Source organism: Colius striatus, chromosome Z (assembly GCF_028858725.1).
Source record: "Colius striatus isolate bColStr4 chromosome Z, bColStr4.1.hap1, whole genome shotgun sequence".
NCBI classification, from domain to species: Eukaryota; Metazoa; Chordata; class Aves; order Coliiformes; family Coliidae; genus Colius; species Colius striatus.
In genome coordinates, this window is record NC_084790.1 from 5,951,470 (window position 1) to 5,971,535 (window position 20,066).

The window sequence follows — 20,066 nt, forward strand, 5'->3', positions numbered from 1 at the left end:
TCCAAGCAGGGAGTTCCCACCACGTTACTGTTTTCATCATTTCTCTTTTGTTGTTCCCAGCAACAAAATCAATCAATGCAATCCCACAATGAAATAACGGGGCTTGGGGAAGGGGGAGAGATACTTCGAAAGAGCAAAAAGAACCCCACTAAGCCCACCCTCGCACCAGTGACCTCTCCCTCTCTCTCTCTTTCTCTGTCCAGGTCTTTTTTTTTTTTTTCCAGCCTGCAATTAAATGTAAAGAACAAAAAGAGAACAAACCCCCAATCCCACAGGCCAGGAGGAGTTCTGTGTGCGAGTGTTGCACACCCAGACAGGCACACACCCGCAGCCGGGGACCCGCGTGTGCACGGGGAGCGCTTGGCCGCCTCTCAGGGCCTGTATCTCTGCATCCGAGACACGTTGCAGGCGAAGGCTCCTCCAATCATGCTTCGGCGACTCCAAAACCCCTGGCTGAGCTCCAGCCTGAAGATGTGTCTTTAATTTTTGCAGCATGACAGAAAAGAAAAGAATGTCATCGGGGTTTTTTTTTTGTTGGGGGGGGTGTTCTTTCTCTTTTCTATATGCATGGAGAGGGAGGGGAAAAAAAAGAAGGAGGGAGGGGGGGTGATGCCACCTCATCAACCCCCCGGCAGCCCGCCCCAGGAATGCAGGAGGGCTCAGTGCAGGGGCTGGGGGCTGGGAGGGGAAAGGGAAGAAATCCCACCAAAAAAAAAAAAAAAAAAAGAATAAAAAAAAAAAGATTTAAAAGAAGGAAAAAAAAGCCTGGAAAAGCCATTAGGATCCAAGGAAGCAGAATGGGAGAAGCCAAATGTAGGCCTGGACTGGCTCCTGTGGGTATAGACAAGGGATGCCCGGGATGCTGGGTCCTGCCTGGGGTGCTGGTACCCACCTGGCACTGTCCCACTCCTCGGGGACATCAGGACAGGGTGTTGTCACCCGCAGCCACCTCTCACCAGTTCCAGCCTTTGGGGGACTCTGAGGCCCTTTCCCACACATCTTGGACTGGTTTCACTGGTGCAAACTGGGACTTGCAGCTGCCAGTGTGGGAATGGAGGTGTTTACCCCCAAAAGAGCACAGTCACCCCAAAAATTTGGTAGTCACGCCAGAAAGTCTGTGGATGCTCCAAAAGTGTCAGTAAGTGTATGCAGGGTGGGGGTTGCCCCATGGATGGGGGTAAAAGAGGCAGAGGAGGGCAACCCCTTTTAGGATAGGACCTACTGAAAAGCAGAGCTGATGGGGCCGGGGGCTGGGGGGGGAGGGCACTGGGGTTTGTTTGCCTGCGCCGAGAGGAGCTGGAGCAGACGCCGGCATCTGGTGTGAGTTAACTCCCCTCGACAGCACAGACACATGGATCGGATTAAATCCCTTTTTTTCTCCCCTTCTTTCCCTGTTCCCCCTTCGGCAGCCCCGGCAGCCAGCCCCACACCACCCTCCACCCATCACCCCACTCCCCAGCCCGCACCCGGCCCTAGTCCCACTGGTTCCCCCCAGGGATGACTGGGCACCCCCAGCTCGGCAGCTTCACCCCAGGACAAGAGGGGGATGGTGGCATCTGGTGTCCTGTGAGTTGGTGTCAAACACACACAGGTGTTTGTTCCCATCGGGGAGGAGTGTGAGTCCCATCAAAGTGTCCATTGCAGAAGCTCCCCCACTAGTGTCACCAAATGCCAACACCGAGAAGACCTTTGGGGGCGGTGGGGGGTTTGTCTTTCCCCATCACTCTGTCCTACTGGAACCCAAACCACCTCGATCCCCCTTTTTCATCCCCCATGGGGACGTGGTAGGAGCCCCGTGCCTCAGTTTCCCCCGGGCCGCCCGCAGCCCGCAGCCGGCACCGCCCCGGCTATTCCTGGTGGCCATCCGGCCCGCGGCACCCTCAATTGTGGCAGCCAGGGCAAAACCCGTAATCACGGCAGCGACTGCCCCGCCTATTGCCAGCCACTCAGGCAAATTGCTTAATTGGCCTCGGGGCTGCCAGCGCCACGCCGCTCCTCGGCGCTGGCACCGGCCGGCGGCACGGCCTCAAAAATAGGATGCTCGTGTCCCCCGTGGGGAACCCCATCTCGGGAACGGGGCGTGCAGCTGACAACCTCCTCCTGCTCCGCAGAGTGGTGGTCCCTCTGTGAGGGATGGGTCCCCGGGGTGTTGGGCTTTCAGCTTTGCCCCCTTTGCCCCCTATGCCTCATCGTTCCCAGAGGGAGCTCATCCAGCCTCATCTGCACCCCCACACCCCAGGGCTGGAGTCTGGTGAGGAGCTGGGGCTGGAGGGGAGCAATCCTCAGGGACCAGTAGGGCTTTTGGGAGTAGGAGAGGTTTTGGAGGGGTTGTTCCCAGGTGGGGAGCAGCAGCCCAGCCCGGGCCCCCGCCGTCTGGGCTCACAGAGCCGGGATGGAAACTCTGAGGGCTGAGCTCCACGCTGAACATTTTCCGTTGCCAGTTTTGCTTCCCTTCTCACTCTTTTTCTTTTTTCTTCTTCTCTTCCCCCTCCCTCCAGCCCCCCCCCCCCCCCCACTTCTCCCTTTCACTTTCATTGAAGAATTTGCCGCTCCCACCCTCAGCCCCCTGCACTCCCCAGGGCCACCCAGGGTCGGGTGATGCTCCCCAGCCCTGTCCCAGACAGACCATGGGCCTGGGAAGGGTGCAGGGCTACCCTTGCACCTCACCTCCCTACACCCCACAGCCCCCCAGCTCCCTTTGAAGAGACACCGACTCCTCTCATCACTTTACCCCCAGGGGAAGCATCCCTGGGGGGCTGCTGGGCTGACTCCTCCAGGGATGGGGATGTGTCTGGGGCTGGGGCCGCGAGGGCTCCCTGCGCTGCCGGCCGGCACCAGAGCCTGGCTGGGATTTCTCCCGGCATGGCTCCTCCAGTGACCTCATCTGCCGCGGGCTGGGCAGTCGCCCAGGGCCTGGCTGGGATGGTGGCTCCAGTGCCACGTGGCCGGGATATGGGGCTACCAGCACCCGGCCCTCATCCTCCACCATCAGGATGCCAGCTTGTGGGAGGCACCCTTGGGGGCTGCTGTACCCCAAAAATCTTTGGGGAGGGGAATGTTGCAAACTCCAGGAGTTCCCTAGAAGGGATGGCGGGAGCCACAGGCATGACAGGAATGAAGGTCTGATGGCGTTTGGGAGGCAGAGCTGCGGGGTCTCCCCTGCCAGCACGGGAAAGGGCAGCTCCCCGGTTCCTGAAGAACACTGGACACATCTGGCACCAATCTCTGCCATCTCCAGTTCTGGAGGGTCTTGCACTCAGCGGGGAGTTGGGCACCTTTGGGGCTGTTGGTTTGGTTGTTGGGACTGTTGTGTTGGAGTTGTTGGCTTGGGGCTGATGTTGCTGGGTGGTTGGGCTGGAGGTGTGGTCTGGTGCTTTATCTCATTAGGGGTGGTTTGGTTTAGATTAAGGGGTTGGGGTCCTCAAGCCATCCAGCGGGAGGTGGCAGGGGTGGGGGTGGCAGGACTGACGCATGGCTTGAAGCCAGGCAAGCAGAATGGGGGTATCCCCTGGGAGATGAGGGGATACCAGTGCTCTGAGGTCTCACAGCCCAACCTCCACTAACCCTAGTCATGGGCACCTCCTGCTCCAGGGAGTTTTGTGTCCCTGGGAAGGGGGAGTGCTTCCCAGAGCTGGGGATCCAGGGGTCTGTGAGTCTGTGAGGTTCTGAGGTGTGGGAGGCCTGGCCTGGCTGTGGGGGCAGGATCTGTCCTCCCCAGAAGAAGGCAGGGCTCCCTGAGGCTGGCAGGGGGAGAGGAGATGGTGTCCTCAGCCCAGCCTCACCCCCCAGCTCCATTGCCCCTGACGAGGGGTCCCTCCAGCTGGAGCTGGGCCTAAGCAGCAGCGATGCTCCAGCCTTGGCCTCAACTCTTCCTCCTGCTCCTCCTCCTCCTTCTCTCCCCCTCCAGACACTTCCCAGCCCCACGTCAGCACCTTCCTTCCAGCCCTCCCCACTCCCTCCAGTTCATCCCAGTTCCCTGCCTCGGGGACCAGCACGGATGACGGGGAGTTAACTCTTCCTTCAGTGTGTTGCTCTTCATGGAGTGCCCCCGCACCCCCGCGGTCCCCCCAGCCATCCCTGCCACGTCCCGTCCCTTCCCCAGCCGCTTTGGCAGGAGGATGCGGCCGTCGTGGAATTATAGAAGGCGAGTGGGGGTGGGGAGAGGCGGGGCCGGGGGTGCGAGGGGCGGGGCCGCTCAACAAAAGGATTTCAAAGGAATGAAATTAGGGCAAAGCCAAAAAAAAAGTTTAAAAGTCCTTTCCCCCCCCGCCCATCCCCCCAAAAAAGAAAAAAAAACCCCACCCGCCTCCGACCTCGTCCCATCCCTATGCGAAAGTGTGCACACGCCTAGGAGGGGAAACTGAGGCACGGCGGGGCGAGAGGGGCCGTGACGGAGCCCATGGCATTCCCAGGGCAGCGTCCAGCACCGGCGTCTCCCCTTGGCTCCCACGCAGATCCTCAGGAGAGGCAGCAGCGGGGTGCAGGGGGGGTCCTTCACCGCAGCTCGCCCGGCGTGGCCCCTACCATGAACCCGGTTTGGAAGCAGACGGGATGGGGACGGGCACGATGGACGGCGGGTGCGGGGCTCCGGCGAGCGGTAACGGTGCCCGGCACATCGCACTAGCCCTGCCGGCCGGTGCCTCCTCCCTTGGCGGGGCGACTGCGGGCGCCTCCGCTCCCCCCGAAGCTGGGGGCAGGCAATGCCCTTGGCTCCCACCCCACGGCTGACACGTCTCCGGCACAGCCTCCACGTCGACAGGCGGGGGCGGGGGGGTGCGCTGGCAGGGGCTGCGCCGCTAGCTGGGGGTTCAGGGAGAGCCCCCCAACCCCGTACCGGAGTGGTCCTCACCCCGCTCATCCCCAGTGGGCTGCAGTCCTGTGCCCCCCACTCCGGCATCGCCGCGCGGTGCCGCCAGAGCCTGGGCAGAGTCGCGACGTGCCACGAGCCCGGCGTGGGGACATGGCCCGGTAACCCCCGACGTGCCACCACCGGCCCCCGCGTCCCGGCGCCGTCCGCCCGGGCCGTGCCCGTCCCTGTCCCCGGTGCTGGCGCAGCCGGTGGTAGCTCCGCCAGTCAGGGGGGATGAAAGCGCATCCCCCAGCCCTGCCCGCGCAGGGGTCCCTCGGGGATGTCAGTCCCCGCAAGCCCGGGCACGTGGGGACACTCGTGGACGCCGTCCCCAAGAGCCGGTGGGATGTCGCTGCCGCCTACAGCACGTTTGCAAGGGCGGGGGGTGTTAGCGGGAGGGGCTTGGGGGACAAAGAGGGAATTGAAAAGGTTTCCTGGTGAAACCCAAGGTGGCTTTTTAGTTTTAGGGTCTGCTGATGCCACAGCACTAATTGTCCCCCTTGGCCATGATATGGCTGTCCTCTGGCCACCCATCTGTCCTCTACCGTGTGTCCCTTCTCCCCTCCATCCATCCATCCATCTCCATCCATTCATCCCACCATCCTACTGCTCTACATTCCTTTATTTATCCCTCCCTTCCTCCTGTTTCTCCCCTCCCTCCTCATGCCCACACTCTCACTTTCCCTCCCTCTCTGCTCCATCCGTTCCCTCTCCTCCATCAGTGCCTCCATCAGTCACTCTGTCCATCCCCCCACATCTGCCCTCCCTGTCCATCCCCCTGTCCACTGTTCCCTGTCCCTCCTCTCACCACCACCCCCCCAGCCCTGCATCCTCATCACCTTCCCACAGCAGCATCCTGAGGTGCTTCCAGTTGGATCAGACCCCAGCTCCCATCCCAAGGGAGCTGATGGGAGCTGTCTGGACACTTGCCCAGGCTGAGCTCCCTGAGCATTCCTCCTCTATGCTGATGCTTCTGGGGAGGTGGTGGGGATGCCCCAGCCCCTTGGCCTCACGTCTGGCCTCCTGCAGGCCACAGAGCATTTCAGACTGGGAAATTTGATGTCTTTGCTCCCAAATGCTTCCTGGTCAGAGCCTGGGGGCATCTGGAGCTCCCCGGGGCCACGGTGGGTCGTGTTGGACTCTGCTTCCTTTCTCCACTGTCACTGGCCATCTCCAGCCTGGCCGAGATGCTTGGTCCCTGGGTGTGCCACTGCTGGGCCCCACGACACACTGACCCCTCTCTGGCCCAGGGCTGTGTTGGGGTTAGCCCAACCCAGAGAGAACAAAAGCACCTCCTATAGCCCTGGGGAGTCCCTAGGGGTCCTTGGGAGGGTCTCTGTCCCCGACCTGGACTGCTCTGAGGGAGCACGGTGAGGATCCCAGTCTCTCAGTGCAGTCCCCTGGTGACATGGAGACACCCCCAAGAGACACAAGTCTAGAAGCAGGTGGGGACCATTGTGACATTTTGCTCCCAGTCACCCCAGTGGATGGAGAAAGGGACAGAGAGGGGCTGCGGGATTGTGCGTGCAAGCCCTGCACCTGCAAACTCGTGTGTGCAACTAATGCACCTATAACCCCTGTGTGTGCAACCTCCCTTGCACATAATCCCTCCACGTGCAACCGTGTGCACGCAACTGCAGTCTGTGTGACCCCTGCTCACGCGTGTGCTGGGCAGTACCAGCCAGATTCACACCTGTGTCACACGTGCGCACGCTCCAGGCTGCACACACAGCAAAGCCCCCGTGGGCCACTCTGCCTCTGTCCCCCCTTCACTCTTCCCGTCACCAGGAGGAGACTCGGCCCTTGGGCCTGTGTTGTGGTGACAGAGCTGCCGGCAGCCGGTGCTCAGGGCTCGGCGCTGGGTGGGCCGTGCTGCCGGGTGTGCGCGGTGTCCGGCTCCCGGCCTCGCCGGCCCCGTGCCAAATTCCTCCGCCCCCACAGGAAGCCATCGGCGTGCTCAGCGCTCGCTCTGCACCGGGGCCAGACAAGGCCGGAGGGATGCCGGAGGGAGAAAGGGCTGGAGGAGAGAAACCAGGTCAGCCCTGAGCCGCCAGCGTCACCCTGGCAGGCAGCGGCCGGCTCCTTCGAGGAAGCAGGGCGAGGATCCGGCTCCGTGACGTCCCCTCCGGCACGCGCGGCACGCGCCAGTCACGCCTGGCCGCTGCTCGCTCGCTCGAGGAACTGACCCGGCCCCACGGTCCCCACCATGGGATGAGCCCCAGATAAGGGCATTCACCTCCCTGGGGCGCAGGCAGCCTGAGGGTGAGGAGGGGGCTTCAAGGGAAGACACTTGCTAAGGGGTCACCTCAGCTGTTGCCGGTCTGGGAGCCTCAAGGCTGTGGTGAAGGGCAGCAGAAGGACTGGGCTCATGTGATGCCTGCACTGTGTGGTGCTCCCATCCCCAGGTACCACTTCACCCCTGGGTGCTGCTCCCCTGCCTGGGTGCCACTGCCATCCCCAGGTGCTGCTCCCCTCCCCAGGGACTGCTACCACCTCTTAAGTAATGCTCTCAAATTGTTGTCCCACCCCCAAGTCGTGCTCCCACACCCAGCAAATGCCCCTGTCCCTGGGTATCACTCACATCTCCAGGTGATGTGCCCATCCTGACCCTGTCCCATCCCAGGTACCACTCCCATCCTTGATACTTATCCCTTCCCTGGTTGCTGCTCCCTTCCCTGGACAATATTCTCTCCTTGAGCAAAAATCCTCCTCCCATCCTTGCCTCCATAAATGCACCTTCCCCCCTAGCCCATCCCCCTCCCTGTGCTGCAAACTCGAGGGGGTCTCTGCCCTTCTCCCGTGCTCCTTCCTCTCCTCCCGGCTGCCTTTCAAACACAAACACCACTCAGTGGAAAATGTGACCCGCTGTGGAGGAGCTGCAGATAACTCGGGGCCAGGCTGGGGCCAACTGGAACAGCACAGGCTTGGCTGCAGCCCCAGCAGAGCCCATGGCAGCTGGGGGGGGCGGGGGACCCGGCAGGGGGAGGGGCACAACTCGGGACTCCCTCGCACCTCACTGCCTCCCGCCTCCAGCATTGCTCCTGCACCCAGCCCCATCCTGTGCACAGTCCCAGCCACAGCCAAGTCCCCACGGGAACAGACACAGTACAGGAAGATGCTGTGGGGACACACAGTGCTTGGGGGCTGGTGGGACCTTCCCTTGGCCCATCTCTGCACTGCAATGGGGTGGAGATGCCCAGGCATGGTGGCACGTGGATGGGATGGAGATGGCCTAGGATGACGCTGAATGGGCAGGATGGAGATGCCTGGTGAGGCAGCTGGATAGAGAGGATGGAGATGGCCAAGGCATCACGGCTGGTGGCAAGATGGATGGGACAGAGACTCCTGGGGCTCGTGGCTGGATGGTCAGGGTGGTGCTGCCTGGGGACAGCAGTGCATGGGCAGGGAGGAGACGGCCTGGGATGGTGCTGGGAGGGCAGGGCAGCGGTGCTCCCAGCCCATCCGACGGGCAGCCGGAGGTGTGTGGGCTGGGAGCAGCAGCGGTCGGAGGAGCCCGTTTGTTTCTCATTAGCGGCTCTTGGCAGGAGCTGTGGAAAAAATAGCTTCAAACAGCAGAGCTAGAAGGGAAAAGGCCAGGCTGAGGGAGGAGAGAGGGGCCGCAGTGGGGAAGGGGGGCACTGGGCCAGGCAGGGGATGGGAAGGGGTCAGGGTGACGGTGGTCTGGGCAGGACACAGCAATAGGGTCAGAGACACACACAGTTGCCTCTGCAGTGTCCCTGTCCTCAGGGAGCAGCGGTTGGATCCGTGTCGGAGACCTCCAGCTTGTGTGCGCTTGTGAAGGGCTGGGACACACAGCCGGGCTCATCCCTCTCAGCCCTGGCCGTGTAACCCCTGCCCCCACCCCTGGAGGCTCCCACTGCAGCCCCAGTCGATTCTCACGTTTTTGGGGGGCCCTCGGCAGAGCCGCTTACGCAACCACGTGTCTGCAAGTGCTGGCAACTCCGCCAAGTCAACCAAAAGCGAGCGGGGGACGGGGGGAAGAGAGGGAGAGGCTAGTGAGGATCTCAGAGAGTCCACCCCGCTCCTCCTGCCTCGTGGCACAACAGGGATTTGGCGTGTCCCTCCCTGGCATGGCTGTGTTGGGGTGGCACTAGTGCCTGGTTGGGCTGGGAAACCAGCAGCGGCAAGACGGGGTCATCTGAGGACGCTGCTTCTCCCTACTGCCAAGGCAGGGCTGTGCCCGTGGAGCAGTGGCACCGTGGCAGCCGTGGCAGCGGGCACAGTGATGGGACGCCGATCCCTGCAGGGGCATCAATGGGAACGGGGACATGGACATATATATGTGCACCCCCCATATCTGTGCCCATGTGTCCGGCCAGGCTTGGCCACCAGCACCCACCTGGTTTTGTGGCTATTTCTGCCTCCAGCTTGGATTTAATTCTACCCTGCCCACAGCTGGTGTGTAATTAAGAGCCAAAAAAAAAAAGCCCTGGCTGCCCTCTCATCCTCAGGGATGTGTGCACACCCATTGCCCTGCCCTGGGGTGGGCACGGGTTGCAGGCACCCATGGTCCCAGCTCAGGCGGCCCCGACGGAGTGAAGGAGCCCCATGGCAGAGAGCTGTTAAACTCAGCACAGCTGGGAGGCCTGGGGTGTGGGACGGGGTGTCTTGCCTGGCTGGGGTGGCTCTGCCTCAGCAGGAGACCAATGTGGGGGGATTTCCCTGATGTGGGACCCACCGGGGGCACAGGAGGACATGTGGCGACAAATCCTACGTTAAGCCCTTGAGCCAATTACGCTGCCGGAGCCACCCTGAGGCCCGTGTGGCAAAGGCCCCGTGCCCTGGGCAGCTGTAAACTCCTTAGGAGGATGATCCTGCTTAGGCCAGAGCCCCATGACCCCCTCACCTCCAGCCCCCCATGTCTCTGAGCCCCCCTTCCTCCCCAGCATCCTGTCTTGATCCCAAACTGTCCCCTTGTGCCACCCTCAGCATGCCCTCTGCCACCGCCTGCCTGCTTGCCCTTGGCAACTCACCCTCTTGCCAGCTGGGGTGTGGGGCACGCTGTGGGTCAGCCCCCCAGGCACATCCCATGGCAGGGCTGTCAGCAGCCTCCCCAGTGCAGGGCTCAGGGTGCTGATCGGCTTTGGAGAGCTTATGGCCCTGAGCTGGATGCCCAGTGGCTCTTCACACCTGCCAGACAATCCTCCTCCTTCAGCCTCACCATCAGCTCCTCATCTCTGATACTGCAGTAGGGCATGACCAGAGGGTGTGCAAGGCCAGATGTCCCCCATGCCACTCTGCATACCCCATGTGCAACGCTGGGCAGCCCCCGTGCCACCTCCTACACCCTGAGAGCCACCCTGTCCACCGCCTGTGCCAGCCCCTGCACCCTGTGAGCCATCCCAAGCATCCCTTGTGCCCATTCCTCACCCTGAGTGTGCACTGCACACAATGCTGTGCACACAAACAAACATTGCACACAAGCTCTGCACACCCCTTGCATCGCAGACACCCCCTCTTGCACCCCCACTACTGAGCAGGAGCACAGGACCCCACTGGCCACTGCTCTGGGCCCCACGGGAACATGGTCCTTTCCCTGCCCAAGGGAAACAGACGCCTGTCCCTTGGGAAGGGGAGCATGCAGCCTGGCCAAGGCCCTAAATCCTGCCCTGCCCAGAGTCCCCAGGGCTCAGGGCTGTCCCATTGTCACCAACGTGTCTCACACAATCACTGGGAATGAATCAGTATCACACAGCCCTGGCACCTCCCCAGCATCCCCCCCCCCATCAAGCATCCCCTAGTCCCTGTAACACCCCCCAGCCCCCCTCATCCCCAGCATCCCCCCCAAGCTGTCCCCTCAGTCCCACCATCAGTGTGAGGCCCCCTGAACACCCTCCCCACACCAGCCACAGCCGACACCCCCAGACTGCGGAGAGGGTCCCGGGGGGGCGCGACCGGGGAAAGCCCAGCCCCAGACGGGGAGCAGCCGCAGGGGCCGGGGTGGCCGTGGGGACACGGGGACGTTGCCACATCAGCAGCAGCGGGAAGGGCCCCAGCCCGCAGCTGGCAGCCAGATGGGGTGGGGAAAGGCAGCGGCCGGGGCCGGCCCCGTGCTGTCCTCCTGGCCGGGGACCCCCGAGGAGGGAGAGCGAGCCGTGGGGGTTCCCCTGAGCTCCGCGAAACGGGGGAAGGAGGGATGGAAGGGGGAAGGAGGGATGGAAGGGGGAACGAGGGAGAGCTGAGAGGGATGGGCGGAGGGACGGACCGGGGGCGGAATGGAGGAGGGACGGGTGCAGGTGCGGGGGGTGACAGGCTGCATCAAGGGGAGGAGCCGGGCATTTAACAGACCCCCCATCTCCCTCTCCAGCCCACCCCCGGGGGGGACATCGCTCAGTCCCTGGGGACCCTACTGCACCCCCTCAGCCTGGGACCCCCATCAGCTAGGCACCGGGGCTGGCAGCAGGACACCCCCGAGGTGCCATGACACCCCCGCCACACGCAGCACCGAGCACCAGTCAGGCCAGGCCAGGCCACGGCGTCCCGGGGGTCCCCGCGCCAGCAGCAGGATGACCTCAGCCCTCACCACAGCCAAGTGCCAGCACCTCTCAGCCTGGCACCAGCGCCTGTCAGCCTGGTGCCACCCCTCAGAAAGACCCCGAAGTGTCCCAACTGCCCCACGGCGGGGGTCCCCCAGGGCCCCTACCCAGGGCAAAGTCCACAGTGGGGCAGGGTGCGTGCAAAGGGCAGCGGGTGCTGGCTGCAGGGAGCGGGGTGCCCCGGGCACCCGGGTCCAGAGTCCAGCTCCAGCAAGGAGAGTGGCACGGCCATGCTGAGGACGCCTGGGTTTGTTGGTGAGGGGATGGCGGCTCTCCGCAGAGGGACCGTGCCCAGGGAGGGTCCCTGGGGCTGGAGGCTGTGGGATGGGGATCTGAGAGTGGCCCCACATGTGGGGGGACAGGGGTTGTGAGGGGTGCCAGGGACGGGAGACCTGCCAGCCCCCAGCACACGCCTCTCGGTGTCCCCAGGGCCATGTTCACCCTGATGATCATCATCTTCATAGCCATCATCTTCCTCATCCTGAGCTTCCACCTCTGCCAGAAGCTCTGCCACAAGGAGCCTGTGCCTCCCCCGCCCTACACGGACCCTCAGGCCCCCGTGCCTCCCCCGCTGACAGCGATGCCCACCCTCCCCAGCCTTCCTGGTGGGGGCATCCCCATGGGCCTGGAGCCCCCACCCTACAGTGAGGTGGGTGCCACCTGGCTGAACCTGAGCATGGGGGAACGTGTGGGCTGCGGTGGGTGTGGGGGCTATGGGGTGCTGCATGATGGGGCTATGGGGTGGTGGGTGAGAGGGGTAGAAGATGATGGGTGTTGGTGGTACGGGGAAGCCGATGCTGGAGATATGGGGTGGTGGGCCTATGGGGCGATGGGTGCTGTGGGCATGGGGTGCGGGGTGCTGGTGGCAGCAGATTTATGGGATAGTGGGTCTACAGTGTGGTGGGTGCTGGGGCCACAGAGCGATGGGTGCTGATGGCAGTGGATCTACGGGGTGACGGCTGCTGATGGTATGGGGAGATGGATGCTGGGGCTATAGGGTGATGGACACTGGGGCTATGGGGCTCAGCAGGGCATGGGGGGACTATGGGGGCCCACAGGACCCTCCCCATCCTAGAGACATCCTCCTTTACTCCCATGCACTCTGCCTTGCCACGTCCCAAACAGGGTAATTCAGTTTTAGTATCCTAAGGTCACCCTGGGGTGGGGGTACTCTCTTTCCTCTGGGAGCTCGAGAGGGGGTGCCACATGCCCCCCACTCCACTGACCCCCTCTCACCCTTAGGTTGCAGCAAAGCCCTTCCTCTACCCGCCGCCACAAGGACCGTGCCCTGAGTGCGGCCACAGCCAGGGGGCTCAGCCCCCCTTCACCAACCAGACCAGCTTCTAGGGGTGGCCCTCCAAGGACAGTCCGGTGACAATGCTGCCCTTTGCTGAGGGGGAACAGAGACCCAGGCATTTGGGACCATCTGGATGCCCGGGTCAATATTTCCCCCTCCAGATGCCTGAGTCCAGGCCCCCCCTGCCCATGCCATCAGAGCACTGAGGGGTGTCTCTATTTATTGTTTTTAAAGTGTAAAAGAGCTCCCTGCTCTGCTGGTTTCGGGGGGTTGGGGAGGCTTGTGGGGGGATACAGGGGAAGAAGGGGGAAATTTAGGGGTGGGCTCCAAAGCCTGCATGTACCCACAGCTGTCACTGCATGAGCTTTGCCAGACAGGCATGTGAGCGTGCAACCGCCGGGGCCCTGGCACCTTGTCCCTATCTCCATCCCCACTCCATCCTATTTCCAGTCCTGTCTCCATCCCCATCCCATTCCTAATTCCATCCCATCCCTCCCCTGTCCCCATCTCATCCCTATCCCATCTCCATCCCAAGAGATAAACCCAGGCCAGTGGAACCTCAGTGTTTATTGAGCTGGGCCCATATTCCCTGACAAGAGGCTGTCCCAACGGTCCCTGGCCCCGGCCACTCATGCCACTTGCCGGCCCAGGCGCCGCTTGATCTTCTTCTTGAGGAGCAGCAGGTCCAGGTAAAGCAGACGACCCAGGACGGCAGAGGCGCAGAGCAGCCCCCCGTGCAGGGCTCCTGCCAGCCCACAGCTGAACACGTCCTGCCCTGGGGATGAGCATGGTGGGACACGGCCACCCCCGAGGGGGACACTGCCACCACCACAGGGGACACGGCCACCACTACCATGGGAGGACGTCCCAAGCTGCAGGGAGCCCATGGGGACACTGCCTGCAGCCTGGAGTTGGGCACAGGGACAGGGGGACACGGGGACATGAGGATGCAGGTCCCTTACCTGTCAGGTAGAGGTTCTTCACAGGCGTCTCAGCTCTCATGGCAGCCACCACAGCCGGGCTGAAGCGGGCAACGTCGTGCTCGGTGCCGTACATCTCCCCGCGGGGAGCCGCCAGATAGTGCTGGTTGGTGAGCGGCGACGCTGCCTCCACGAACTCTACCTGCCCGGGCAGGACATGGTGGGTGCTCGGGACACGTTGGGGTGCACAGGGCACAGGGGGCATGGATGGACCCATCCCACCAAACAGCAGGTCCCACCATGACAAGTCCAAGTCTACCTGGGGGATTCCCACCCCATGCAAAGATCCTGGGGGCTGTGACGGCCGTGGCTTTGCAAGGCACCTTGTCCCTGTCCTCACCGTGCACCCCATCTCCACTCTGCACCTGTCCCCATGGCTGTGAGCCCCCCTGTCTCTGCACCCCGCGTGCCTGGGGATGGTGGGGGACCCTGTCACCTTGTCGCGGAGGTGTGGGAAGCGCTGCAGAGCCCGCTCCAGCAGGCGCTGGGCGATGGCCATCTTGTACTGCTGGTAGTCGGGGCCGCGGTGCTTGGCACGGGTCCCAGCCCACTCCTCAAACCACTCATACCGTGCCATGGTCAGGATGGTCATGCACGACCGGCCTATGAGGTGGGGGACAACCGGTGACACTCCCAACCTATGGTGTGGTACCCCAGCCTGGGACACGGCAGTGCTGGTGCCCTCCCAGATCCCAGCTGGTGCGATGAAGGTGTCTCTGAGCCTGCAAAGCTGAGCAGATCAGGGCTGCAGAGCTGGGGGTGGCACACGGGGACCCCCCTGCTCCATACCTGGGTGCCGCTGCTCATAGGTGGGGTCCTTGGCAGCAGGGAAGGTGATGAACATCATGGCCAAGTTTTCAGGGACGTCATCACGGCTCAGGGCAGAGTAGTGGGTCATCCTGCAGGCAGAGCGGGTAGCACTGTGTACCCAACCCCCTCACCCTGTACACACCCCCCTCACCCTGCACACACTTCCCTCACCTTGCACACACTTCCCTCACCCTGCACACACTTCCCTCACCCTGCACACACCCCTCACCCTGCACACCCCCCTCACCCTGCACACACCCCTCACCCTGCACACCCACCCCTCACCCTGCACACCCACCCCTCACCCTGCATACACCCCCCTAACCCTGCACACACCCCCCTCACCCTGCACACACACCCTCTGCACCCACCCTGCGGTGCCCAGGGGCCCCTTACATGGTGTCCAGGTCGTTGTGGGGGTAGATCCAGAAGTTGGTGGCAGGCAGGGCCAGCTCAGCAGCGCTGCCCCGCAGCCCTGCAAACACCAGGAAGGAGCCCATGCCGTGCCTCACCATGGCCAGGCGGGAGCGGATGCCTGCAGGACATGGGACATGATGCCCTAACCTGGGGTTGCTGGGGACACTGAGGACACCAGGAACATGAAGACATTGGTGATACTGGGGACACAGGAATGCTGGGGACACTGAGGACATCAGAAACACTACTCAGGGATGCTGGGGACAGTAGTGATGCTGGGAACACAGGGGACATCAGGGACATGGGAATGCAGGGATACTGGGGACACTAGTGATGTTGGGGATACAGAGATGCTGGGAACACTGGGATGCTGGGGACACGGGGAGAGGGTACCTGGGTGGCTGCGGAGTGGGGTGGGCAGCAGCTTGCCAAAGGTGTTGAAGACGCCAGCGTCGGAGATGACGATGGGGGCAAAGATCTCCACCTCCTCCTCACTGGGCCCCTTCTGCACCACCACCCCTGTGGGCACAGGGTGGTGAGAGGGCGCAGGGCACTGCCACCCCAACCCCTTGCGTTGTGCCCCCGCAGCAGGGAGGCAGCTGGGGGTCAGCACTCACCCACGGCAGCGCCAGCGGGGGAGGTGAGGATGCGAGTGACCAGGGCACGCACCAGCACGGTGCCCCCGGCGCGCTCGATGAGTGGCACGATGTGGAAGGCGATCTCGCTGGCCCCCCCCCGCGGGTACCAGGCCCCGCGCTGGTAGTGATGCACCATCATCACGTTCACTAGGAAGCTGGAGTCCCGTGGGGCCGTGCCTGGGGATGGGGGACAGCGGGGCTGACTGGCAGAGATTTTCCCTGTCGTGACACAGCTGTCCCCTGTTGTAGCGTGGCCCTTCCATACCATAGCACAGACTGCCCTATTGCAACACAGCCCTCCTCTGTCACAGAATCATCATAGAATCATGCAACCATAAGGGTTGGAAGGAACCTCTAGAGATCATCCAGTCCAACCCCAGGTCTCACAGCCTTTCCTCACAAGAAAGATGTTCCAGTCCCCTGATCGTCTTTGTATCGTGATGGTGCCAACCCCTGCTGTGACACGGCCCTCCCTTATCATGATACAGCCCTCCCCTATCACAAAGTAACCCCTGTTACAACAAGGTCCCTCTCTGTCACCATGCTGATGCTGCCCTTCCCTGTCATGACATCACCTCTTCTCTGCCCTGGTGGGGCCTCATCTGGAGTCCTGTGTCCAGCTCTGGGCTTCCCAGCTCAAGAGGGACAGGGAACTGCTGGAGACAGGCCAGCACAGGGCCACCAAGATGATCAGGGGACTGGAGCATCTCCTTGCCAAAGAAAGGCTGCAGGACCGCAGGCTGTTCAGCGTGGAGAAGAATGAGAGGGATCTTACCAATGCTTAGAAATCCCTAACGGGTGGGTATTGAGAGAATGGGGCCAGTCTTTTTCCTGTGGTGGCCAGTGACAGGACAAGGGGTAACAGGCTCAAGTTGGAACACAGGAAGCTCCGCTGGAACACGAGGAGAAACTTCTTTGCTGTTGAGGTGAGGGAGCCCAAGGCACAGGCAGCCCAGGGAGGGTGTGGAGGCTCCTTCTCAGGAGGTTTCCAAACCCACCTGGACATGCTCCTGTGTGACCTGATTGAGGGGAACTTGCTTTAGGACGGAGTTGGACTGGATAAGCTCTGGAAGTCTCTTCCAACCCCCACCATTCTGTGATTCTGTGACATGGCTCTTGTCTATTGTAACAGTGGTCTCCCTATTGCACCAGCCCCCTCCCTGTCTCACAGCCCCCTGACCGTAGAAGAGGTAGCTGAGCAGGGCGCGCAGGTCACGGTCGCCCGTCAGCCGGGCCACGGCCTCGCTGTGGCTGGTGGCTGCCATGCGGAAGACGGGTGAGATCCAGTAGATGAGGCCGGTGCGGACAAGGACGGCGGCCACCCACTGGGGCACCATCTTCAGCAGCGCCAGCAGCGCCACGTGCCGTGAGGCCATCTGCGTGGGGACCATTCCGTGTCACCCAGGCCACTGCCACAGCCCTGCCACCACCACAGCTTCATGACTGTCACTGCCATGGCCCCAGCATCCCCTGTGTCCCCAGCATCCATCCCCACCATGCCCAGCGCCTGTGTCCACACCACGACCATCACTCATATCTCCACCATGGCATCACACCTGTCCTCAATGCTCCTACAGCCCTTTCCCCATCATGACTGTCACCCACATCCCTATCATGACCATCACATTTGTCCCTGATGTTCCTACAGCCCTCTCCCCACCATGACCATCATCTGCGTCCCCACCATGACCATCACACTTATCTTCACAACGTTACTACAGCCCCTTCCCCACCGTGACCATCACCTACATCCCCACCACCCCTCCCAGACCCATTGATGCCACTACCATCCCCACATCCCAAGCTGGCCAGTCCAGCACCACACTCTGGGAACATGCTCTCACACAGGGGGTGGCATCCCCAAGGACCCACCTTGGAGAGCCTCATGAACTCCCTGATGGCTGCCTTCTCAGCCGGGAACTGCTCCTCCAGGGCAGCAGCAAAGGCAGCCTTGCCAGCACGGAGATGGTATCGGTGTGGGCCCAGGCTCACCTCGTCATAGGGGTCAGGCAGGCGCTGCCAGCACAGTTGCCCATCCGTCAGCTGGTCCAGCGCCACGCGCAGCATGCTGCCCTCGTGCATCTGCCCCACGTAGTGGATGCCTGCAGGATGGGGTTCAGGCAGAGGGGCTGCAGACAGGTCCATTCCCCCACAGAGACACGTGGCAGGAACCCCCAGGGTGGCAGGTGAGGAACTGTGTGTCTAACCACTGTCTGCTGTGGGAGGTGGCAGGGCCTGGGTTGGGTGCACAGCATGCACATAGACTGCACACAGACATGCTGCATGCAAACGGCACGTGCACTGCATGCACACACTCTGCATGCAAACGGTGTGTGCCCCCGCAGCATGCTGCAAACACAACTGGTGTGCAGTGAGGGTGCTCACTGCAAAATCACTACAGGTGCTGCATGCAGACAGCATGCACGCAAACGGCGCATGCAAGCAGGTCACACACAAAGGGCACATGCGCTGCAAAAACAGTGCAGGTGCTGCACCCGGCCAGTGAATGCAGTAACAGGAACGAGCTGATGGAACGCACAAGCAGGACACGCTGCACACACACAAGCAGTGCATGCAACACATTGCAAACACATCCACCTGCAACACTGCCACACAGGGATGGATGCAGGTATGCAACCTGCCTGCAGGCACACAGCAGGGAAGGGAACACCTGCCCTGCCTGCACATCCCAAGCTACACCTGCATGCTGCCTGCACACACACACACATGCTGTCTGCACAGGGTTGCACACGGCTGCACACACACAGGCATACTGCACATACCTGCATACCCCTGCACACACAGGCACATGCTCCCTGCACGCACCTGCACACAGAGGGATAGATGCTGCGTGCACACACAGGCACGTGCTGCCTGCACACACGGGCACACACTGCCTGCACACATCTGCACACACACAGAGGCACATGCTGCGTGCACACAGAGGCACACACCTGCACATATCTGCACGCACAAAGCACATGCTGCCTCCAAACACACAGGTACACGCTGCCTGCACACACAGGCACACACTTGCACATGGCTGCACACACAGAGGCATATACTGCCTGCACACATCTGCACACACATAGGCACACGCTGCCTCCACACACAGGCACAGGGGGTGCCAAGGAGGGTCCTTACCCACATCAAACTCATTGCCCTGCTCCTGGAAGGTGTGGCAGCACCCGCCAGCCTGGTCATGCTGCTCCAGCACCAGCACCCGCTTGCCCGCTTTGGCCAGTGTGCCCGCTGCTGCCAGGCCCCCCATGCCGCTGCCGATGACCACAGCATCCAGTTCCCGTGGCACCCGGCGGGCGCTGAAGCCTGCACACACACATGGGCCTCAGTCCCGGAGCATTGCAGGGATACAGACACGCAGCAGCACACCGAGCGCAGCGGGACAGGCAGACGGATGCGCCCAGCACTCACCCTGCTTCAGCACCTTGTCGCGGGCGCGCGGGTCCATCACCAGTGGCCGGGGGGGACCCGAAGGGGGCTGGGCAAAGGGGTTGCCAGCAGGAGCCAGGAGCCTGTAGGCCACCAGCCCCATCACTAGAGTGCCCACAGCCACCAGTAGCAGCAGCGTGGCCCACATGGCTGTCACTGTGCACAGCACGCTATAGACACTGCACCGTATAGCCCAGGCAGCTTATAGCCAGAGGAGCTTAGCGACACGGCACTTTATCACCACAGCAGCTTATAGTCACCACAGCTTAAAGCTACAGGAGCCTATAACAATGGCACCTTATGGCCACGGCATCCTAGAGCCATGGCATCTTATAGTCACAGCACCCTATGGCTGAAGCACCTTGTAGTCACAGCACTGTAAGGCCGCAGCTCAGGGCTGAGCAGTCACAGAGGAGGGTCCCAGGGTGGGTATCCCCCCCGCCCCAAGCCTCCTTGGTGACAGTGCTGGGATGTGGCAGGACATGGGCCAAACCCTGGGGTGGCAAGAGGCATGCACATGTGTGTGGGTGGTGCATGAGGGATGCATGGTGCTGCTACGAGGGGAGCTGCAGACACACGTGTGCTTGCACACAAGCAGCCATGCAAACACATACACAGCCACATGCATGTGGGAAAGCATGTACCCACCTCCACACCTGTGCAATCAAACTGTACACACACACACACAGGCAAACACATGGACCTTCAACACGCACATGCACCCACACATTCTTCTGTGCAAACACATCCACACCTCTTTCCCACGCACCCCATTGTGCAAACACATTGCACACTCTTACCCCCTGCCCACGCTCCCCCTTGCCCACCCACGCGTGCCCACCCCTCCAGCGCCCCAGCTGCAGCGCCTGCAGCTCTGCTGACCTCTCCCGGCAGCACCAAGCAAGGGCCTGTGCGTGCAAAGTCACACACACATGCACCCCAACACACACAAACAACTCCCTGACCGCACCCCCAAACCCGCACCCCCCCAGGCACCCACAACCACCAAACCCCAGAAACAGACATATCTGCACGTCACATGCTCAACCAGCCCCACACAGACCCCCC

At 62.2% G+C, this 20,066-nt stretch overlaps 1 protein-coding gene across 1 annotated transcript; it reads right to left on the reverse strand.

Moving 5' to 3' along the window:
* Nucleotides 1–12,749: 12,749 nt before the first annotated feature.
* Nucleotides 12,750–19,146, reverse strand: RETSAT (retinol saturase). The gene is made up of 12 exons (XM_062017609.1): nucleotides 18,981–19,146; nucleotides 18,693–18,875; nucleotides 17,421–17,650; nucleotides 16,729–16,924; nucleotides 15,528–15,725; nucleotides 15,304–15,429; nucleotides 14,890–15,028; nucleotides 14,473–14,582; nucleotides 14,120–14,286; nucleotides 13,666–13,825; nucleotides 13,346–13,522; nucleotides 12,750–12,796 (listed from the first exon to the last, which is right to left on the reverse strand). Exons 1-12 carry the CDS (start codon nucleotides 19,144–19,146, stop codon nucleotides 12,750–12,752), a joined length of 1,899 nt encoding a protein of 632 aa, XP_061873593.1.
* Between the last annotated feature and the right edge of the window lie 920 nt (nucleotides 19,147–20,066).

What these genes read in the sequence shown, in the direction of transcription:
- RETSAT (XM_062017609.1), bottom strand. Translation starts at nt 19,146, where the DNA reads ATGTGGGCCACGCTGCTGCTACTGGTGGCTGTGGGCACTCTAGTGATG. An exon ending in GGGCAATGAGTTTGATGTGG is followed by an intron (nt 17,651 to 18,692) that starts GTAAGGACCCTC and finishes CCCATCCTGCAG; the next exon opens with GCATCCACTACGTGGGGCAG. An exon ending in AGTTCATGAGGCTCTCCAAG is followed by an intron (nt 16,925 to 17,420) that starts GTGGGTCCTTGG and finishes GTCCCCACGCAG; the next exon opens with ATGGCCTCACGGCACGTGGC.